The following is a 7,219-nucleotide window of genomic DNA, read 5'->3' on the forward strand; positions in this document are numbered from 1 at the left end:
CGGGCGGGACAGAGGGGGCACGGCGCGGAGGCGGGCGGGACTCTCCGGTTCTCCCTGGTTCTCCCCGTCGGCTCCGAGGCGCGATGGCGCAGCAGGAGGAAGGGGCCAGCTCCGGCTTGCCGGACTGCCCTGACCTGCAGCAGGACGTCGAGGCGCTGCATTCGCCCTCCACGCCGGTTTACCGCAGCGTCTCCGAGGAAGAGTGTACCGCCATCGCCGCCCGCCTGCGCCTCGGCGCTGCCGGGGAGCCCTCGCCGGAGCAGGGGGAGCCCAGCGGGCTGCAGCCCAGGTGGCCCGGACCCGCCACCTCCACGTCGCTGCCCTTAGCGAGCGGCGGGCGGGTCCCAGACTCGAGCGCGGGCGATCGCGACGCCGCTGCCATCCCTGGCCCGGCCCCGGCCGCAGGGGAGCCCGGGTGCCTCCCGCGGCCGGCACTGTGCCCGGAGCCCGGGAAACGCGGCTGCTGCGGGCCCCAGGTAAGCGGGGTCACGGCGGGGAGCCGCGGCACGGCCAGCGCCCGCCCGGCGCTGCAGAACCCCCTCTCTCCCCTCTCTCCCGCAGGGACCGGGCCGAAGCCGACGTCGCTTGCGAGGTCCAGGCTTCACGGTGTCACCGGGGTTTCGCAGCAGGCACAGCCTTCCAGCCTTCCCCAAATCAACCCCGGGGAGAGAGGGATGGAAGGTAATGCTGCACCTGCCAGTTGCCTCGCGCCAAGCAGGGAAGCACGTAGGTTAGGGTGCTGCACCTAGAAAGGAGAAGGGGAAGGGCTTGGGCTGCAGCCTGGCTGGGGACAGGCCATGGGCAGTGGGGAGTCCATGGCAGCGGCACAGCTAGGAGCCTAGGAAGTAGTCCCGTACCCCAAGGGGTGTGTTAACAGTGTCTGGCCTCCCGCCAGCGTGGGCTGGCAGCCTGTTGACTTTGAAGCCTTCACCCCGTGGTGCTGTGGGGTCACAGGGTACTGGTGCCTGCGCGCCCAGGGCAGGCAGCCTGGCTGAGCCCCGGGCTGCCTGAAGAAGGTGCACTGGAGCTGCGAGGGAATAGCGGCCTCTGTGTTTACTGCTCCCTACAGATGCTGCCGAGGCTGGGAGTAGTAAGCGGCCCTCCTCAGGGCTTTCGACAGGAGTTCCTGTCCTGGCTTCCCGCTCCTCACAGCAGCCTCCATCCAAGCGTTTTTGCCGGGATCAAGGTGAGTCTTGGCAGAAGCCTCAGAGGCTGCAGAGTCGTGGGAGTGGGGCACTGCTGCCGTGGGAAGAACGTCCAGGTCTTGGCAGCAGGGACAAAGCTCACACTGGGGAAGGGACTGGGGGAGGTGGGTGCTGCGTGTCCTTGGGCTCAGAGGAGGGGAGGTGAAGTGCAGAGCAAGCAAAGCTATGTGAAGGCCTTTGCCTCTTTTGCTGGAGAGGCATCCAGCAAAGAATCGGAACAAATCTGGTGCTCGAGGCTCGACTGTAGGAGAGGGAGTGGCCGTGGTCAGTCTCTTAGCAGGGCTTGATGCTCTGTATTTTCCTTTCCCGGGTCTCAATGCCAGAATCAGGTGCAGAGGGGCTGGTGTGCAATAGGACCCGAGTGCTGAAGGAAAATTGTGAGAGCAAAGAAAGGCTGGTTGCAGCAAGCATTGTCTGGGGAGCAGGCGAGCAGTAGGGAGGTGTAGATTCTTGCCTTGCATAGGGGGGGTGTGGAGAAACATGGGCAGCTGCTTGTTGGGCAGCTCTGCTCCCCGGATGGGCCCGGGCTGAGCAGGTGTGGCCCTGGCCGAGGGTGCTCCAGCCTGTGCTGCAGGCAGGGGGTGCTGCCTTCACAGGAACTGCAGCTGGGCAGCCTGCAGCGCTGAGGAGTCCTGCAGAGGGAAGGGAGGCGAGGAGGCTCTCCCCACTCTGCTGCGACAGCCCTGTCCCACCCTGCCCTCACTGGGAGAGCAGACTCCTAGCAGGAGCCCAGAGCCGCTGGGAGCAAAGCCATGCAGGAGCTCTTTCTCCCAGCAGCACCCATACAGGCCGAGCCAGCAGCAGCTGTTGGGCTGGAAGTGCTGGGAGACTTCTGACTCTCTTGGGCAGGCTCTGTCTTTCCCGGATCTGGAGCCACTCTGCGGCCAGGCTGAGGAGCGGCTGAGGATGGCAGGTTTCTAGCGCAGACACCTCTCTTCACAGGTAAAAAGGAGCAGACACGGGAGCGTGCGGAGTCCTCTTCATCCCGGGAGCCGGCCCCTGGCCTGACACCAGGGAGTGAAGATGTGGTCCCTGCTGAGCAGGTAAGAGCCAGCTGTGTCCTGTTCAGTCTCTGGCTCGGGCCAGCTATGCCAGAGGCAGGAGATGATGAGACCTGGGCCTGCCAGTTTCTGGCTGGCACTTCCACTGTTTCAGCCTTTCTCTGGGATTTGCACAAGACCAGGGGCATTTCTTGTGTGGCTTTATCACCTCTCCAAGCTCAGGCTTCTGCCCAGCTAGATTTTCTAAGGGCCTTTTGAAACATGCGAGCTCCGTGTGGCTCGTGATGCCACCTTTGTATGTCCTTACATGTAGGACATGGCCCCAGGATGGGGTGTGCAGAGCCTGCAAGAGAAATCCCTGTCCTGGTTTAGGGCCCCTTTTGGAGAAAATCTCCAAAAGGGGGCCTCTCCAGAAAGCAAACCCACACAGCCCCTCCCCACAACCGGTTCGGGAAGGATTCCTCAGAGAGAAGCGGAAAGAACCTGTTCATTTAACAGGCAAAACACCCCCCAGCACACAGAATGAACAATACCAGGTGACAACACTCTTTCACCACTCTGAAAAGGATGACAAATTCAGAAAGTCTCTCTTGGGAGTGGTCACTCTGTTGTCGGTCCCTCCAGCGCTGGGGATGGCTGCTGCAGGCCACAGGGAGCAGACTCTTGCTGTTTCCAGGTCCCAGCCCCGAGCAGGTTCGAGTAGTTCCAAAAAAGGGAAAAGAAGAACAGTCCAGGGAAAAATTCAGACTGCTTTGCTCAACTAACTAATGAGCAGAAGCAACAAGCAAGAGCAAAGCAGGAGGCAGAGCAAGAGCAGAGCGAAAAGCCAAGCAAAAGCAAAAGCCGCGCTATGTACTCCCCATCTCTGTGTCTCACCAGCCCTGGGGAGCAGATAACAAAACCTGGACAAAACATTCACTCTTCAGAGCCAGTCTTGAAGGCACAGAACATAATACCCAGAATATCCATAAACAGAACACAGGAACGGGGACAGAAGCATCCTAACGCCACCCTAGGACAACCTTCAAGTTAGGAAATCTCCTACCTGCAAAATGAGTCTGTGCATTTTCCAGCAGTTTTAGGGCTCTTCGCTGTGTGGCTGCAGGCAGCCAAAGGCATTCTTGTTTCCCACTGGGGCTGGCAGATACTCAGCACAGCAGCTCCTTTGCCAGGCAGCGCTGCTGTGATGGATGTGCCCTGGCAGTGGTCCCCAGGGAGTGGAGCTGGGAGTGCTGGACGGGCTGCAGTGCTCCTCCAGAGGATTGCCTGTGTTGGGGGAGGAGGGGGGGGTGTGTGCAACTTCCTGCATCACTCGCACCCTGCTCTTGCCAGTCCACAGAAGATCGGCTGTCCCGGGAACTGGAGCATCTGAAGAGGCAAATGGAGCATGCCATAAAAGCCATGGAGGATGCCATGCAAGCCCTGGAGCGAGTGATGGGTGAGCTTGATATGTGGAGCTGGCTGTTCTGGGGACTGCAGAAGACCTGTAGTCCAGGTGACATCCTCCTGTACCTGGAGCCCAGGGCCTGCAGCTCCATGGCAGGGGGGCTGGCTTCATGTTTAGGGGGTAGAGCAGGAGCTCAGCTGCCGCCCCAGAGAGTCTGGCTGTGAGGTATTTAGCATGGGCTGAGCACACACCTTCCTGCCTGCTGTGTGCAGCTGGCAAGACTGCCCAGTGTGAAGCCTGTCAGCAGACAATTGTTGCTTGTCCCGGCTAGGTGGGAACAGGCAGCCACAGCCCCTCTCTGCTCCGCTGATTTCCCAGCTGCCAGGGAGGGCACAGCGCAAAAACAGAAGCGGCAGTCACGGCTCCTGGGGTACTTTTACTTGATGTTACCGCTCCCCTTTTGGCTGCTCCAGGACCCCGAACTCGGGGCAGACAATAGCTTACATACCGGGGCAGGGACACAGAGGAGGGACACAGAGGTCAAAGATCAGGAGAACTAGAGATAACATACAAGGCGGGCATTCAAATCTCCTCCAATAAAGAATCCCAAGGAAAAGGACAGTTGAGAGAAATGCCAAACTGACAGAGAAGTTTCTCAAGAAGGCAGTTTCTAGGAAGGGAATGACATTTCCTGCCAGGAGAAGCAAAGGAAGGGCTGGGAAAAGAGCAGAGACCAAAGGGCAGCTACAAGGAGATTACAAATCAAACAGTAATCATATTAATAAGACAAAACAGATCAGAGAATCTCCTCCTTGCAGGCTCAGCTCAGAGCAGCAGGTATGTTCCCTCACTGAGGTGAGCCCTGGCTTCCGGGCTGCCCGCAGGGATGCTCCAGGGGTCCCTTGAGGGCTGTGAGGTGGGAGGGCTACAGCTCATGGCCTTTCTCAGGGCTCAGGTGCTGAGTGCCAGAAGCATTACTGCTTTGATGTTGCTTCCCAGGAATCCACCGGAAAGATGCTCCAGAGAACCACAGCAACGGCCTGGGAGAAGACTGACGGCCAGGACACAGGGATAACAACAGCAATTGTCCCACAGTGCCAGCTCCTGGGGCTGTATATTTCAGGGAATTCCTGATTTTTTTTTTTTTTTTTTTTATTTTATTTTTTTTTGTAAAATAAAGGCATATTTTGCAGAGGTGTTTGCTGTCTGCTTGGGCAGAGGCAGGGGCCTGGGCAAACAGGGCAGGTCTGTGCTTGGCTATGGCTGGTTTTGCTCAGCCAGAGATTTGAAGTCTGTTACAAGGACGAGCTGGGTGCTGGTGAAGGGAGGTACAGCATGGCTCTGGGTGGTGGCATCTCATGGCAAAGGTTCCATACCTTCTTGGCAATGTCTCATGGGCAGCTCCTCACAGCACTGACTCCTTCCTCTTCTTCTCAGCACAGCCAACTGTCCTCAGGCCCCAGTTGCTAGCTCTTAAGCAGCCAAGCCCCTCTCCCTCTCATTGGTTACAGCTGAGGCCTCTTAAAGTCAGGCCTGTTCCTCATCTTTGAGAATTGGTACAGCTGCAACCCCACAGGGGTGAGATTACCTTCTGCCCTATCTTTACTTTCTGACCTTCTGTCCCTCCGCATCTGGGGAAGCATTTCTGGACTAAACTGATGCTTCCAGGTGGGATGCTTGGATGTGTGGTGGTGGTAGGCAGCTGTGTGGGCAGGTTTCTTCCTTAGACCACCTTGACACTGGATGCGGGAAAAGCCGATGCTGGCTGATGGCACATTAGACTTCTGCAGCCTTTGGCTATTTCCTACTGCCTCGTTATCAGTGCCTAGGGGATCCGCGGTGGGAAGCAGCACTAGGAACTCAGCGCAGTCCCTCACCGTTCCTGCGTGCTGGCGCTGGGGGCCCTGCTCTGCTGCCTTCTCTCTGTGCTCGGTTGGTACAGGCGCCTTCTTGCACTGCCTTGCGTCTGGGTGAGGCACTGGAGAGTCTGGTGCTGGCAGTGCGCTGAGGCTGGGCTGGGAAGGCCGGCCCGTTCCTGCTCCTGTTATTTCTGGCTGCCTTGTGATGCGCATTCACGGGTAGCCCACATCCCTTCCTGGGGCACTGCCCTGGACTGTGTGCAGGGCTGGCTGCACAGGGGAGCTGTGTTGGCTGTCTCCCAGCGCTGTGTGGCACTTGCTTGCTGGGGCAGCTGCAGTGCTGGCACAATCTGCAGCAGAGAGCCCTGACATGTCGCGTGTTCCCTGTACATGCATGGTGAAGAGAACTTCTTGGTGCACGTACTAAGGGAGTTGCCTAGAAAAAGTGCCCTGGCACATCTATTACTTGTAAGCACAGAGGCACTCGTGCGTTGGGAAGGATGAAAGCTTGATAAGAAAGTCTCACAGATAGGTATGCTTAGCAGAAAGATTTTTGAGTGTAGATTCTGGAGAAGAAATAGAGATGGAAGCAGGTTTTGATATGGAAGAAAAGAATGGCTGAGCCAGTCTTACTGGATAACCAAGGAGGCAAAGGGTATGTTAGTTAGAAGGGGTTTTCATGGCTTAGAGCAAAGGATAAGCCCACCTCAGCGAAGAAGATTATTCTTACCAAGCAGAAAGATAGCACAGGCAAACAAGTCAGCAAATGTTTTAAGTAGAAAAAAGGTCTCAGAATTTTCCCCTGCAAGACAACTGAAAAACAACTTGCAGCTTCAACTGTAATGTACTAACTTTTAGTGACTGGAGAAGAGTAAGATGAATATGGTAATTACGGTAGTTGTGATAGGCTATAGATAAAAGTTAAGGGATAGCTTGCGTCTGCTGTGTTAAGATGCTCAGCAAAGGAAAGTATATAATGTATTGCAACCAGAACCAAGGGGTCCCCCGGCCTGCCTGCAGCTGGAGCTGACAGCTGTAGGCACAGGCTCCGTCGCCCACGACCCTGGACTGCTGTAACGTCTTGCATGGAATAAACTGCATCTCAAGGAGCCGCCCGGAGCCCTGCATCTCTCATTCAGGCTCTTGCACTCGTGGGTGAAGCTGGACTCCCTGGTCCTTACGGGTCCCTTCCCATCTGAAATACTGGAATGTTTCATTTGTGGGAGGGGGTGGGGGCATGCAAGGACTGATGTGGATCTGTTTCTGCGGGGCTTCTGGCTCCCTTTATGGGCTGGAGCCGTCTCCTACCCTCCTTTGATGCAGGCTGTGTGTGCCTTGCCACCGTTTGCCTTCCTGCTGCTCCCGCTGAGACGTGCACTTGGCTTCTTCCATGCCTCTGCCCGCTCCCAGCCCTTGGCCTGTGCTGCTGGGTCAGGGCCCTGGGTGATGGGAGCGGGGAGCAGTCAGACTGGGAGGTGAGGATGGCACCCTGGGAAGACGTATGTGGAGCTGCACGGGAGGTTTGGGAGCTGGAGACATGTTCTGGTGGCCTGATGATGCTCCTTTCTGGAAACTGCCTGCCAATGCCTGGCGTTACAAGAAAGTTTCTGGTAATGGGGAAATAATGAAATCTGCCCCCTGGCTGTTCTGGGTGCCCCGTGTCTGCTTGTCTGGGACGGGGCGACCCTGCTTGGAGTCCTGCTGTGCCCGCGCTGCCGCCTATCCTGTCTGGCAACATTCTCGGCGACGGTGCTGCCCAGCTGGGTC

The 7,219-nt window shown here is 57.4% G+C and overlaps 1 protein-coding gene across 2 annotated transcripts; it reads left to right on the forward strand.

Moving 5' to 3' along the window:
* The first annotated feature begins 6 nt into the window (after positions 1–6).
* On the forward strand, positions 7–4,741 carry LOC119712819 (collagen alpha-1(III) chain-like). Of its 2 annotated transcripts, XM_038164499.1 has the most exons (5): positions 7–681; positions 1,070–1,186; positions 2,148–2,248; positions 3,539–3,644; positions 4,593–4,741. In XM_038164499.1, exons 1-5 carry the CDS (start codon positions 84–86, stop codon positions 4,646–4,648), a joined length of 978 nt encoding a protein of 325 aa, XP_038020427.1. In that variant the 5' UTR covers positions 7–83; the 3' UTR covers positions 4,649–4,741. The 2 variants fall into 2 exon arrangements, with proteins under 2 accessions (XP_038020427.1, XP_038020426.1); XM_038164498.1 differs by having other exon boundaries at positions 3,539–4,734.
* Positions 4,742–7,219: the final 2,478 nt, after the last annotated feature.

The sequence above is a fragment of the Motacilla alba genome, chromosome 4A (genome assembly GCF_015832195.1).
Source record: "Motacilla alba alba isolate MOTALB_02 chromosome 4A, Motacilla_alba_V1.0_pri, whole genome shotgun sequence".
Lineage (NCBI taxonomy): Eukaryota > Metazoa > Chordata > Aves > Passeriformes > Motacillidae > Motacilla > Motacilla alba.

What these genes read in the sequence shown, in the direction of transcription:
- LOC119712819 (XM_038164498.1), top strand. Translation starts at nt 84, where the DNA reads ATGGCGCAGCAGGAGGAAGGGGCCAGCTCCGGCTTGCCGGACTGCCCT. An exon ending in CGGGGAGAGAGGGATGGAAG is followed by an intron (nt 682 to 1,069) that starts GTAATGCTGCAC and finishes TGCTCCCTACAG; the next exon opens with ATGCTGCCGAGGCTGGGAGT. An exon ending in GCGTTTTTGCCGGGATCAAG is followed by an intron (nt 1,187 to 2,147) that starts GTGAGTCTTGGC and finishes CTCTCTTCACAG; the next exon opens with GTAAAAAGGAGCAGACACGG.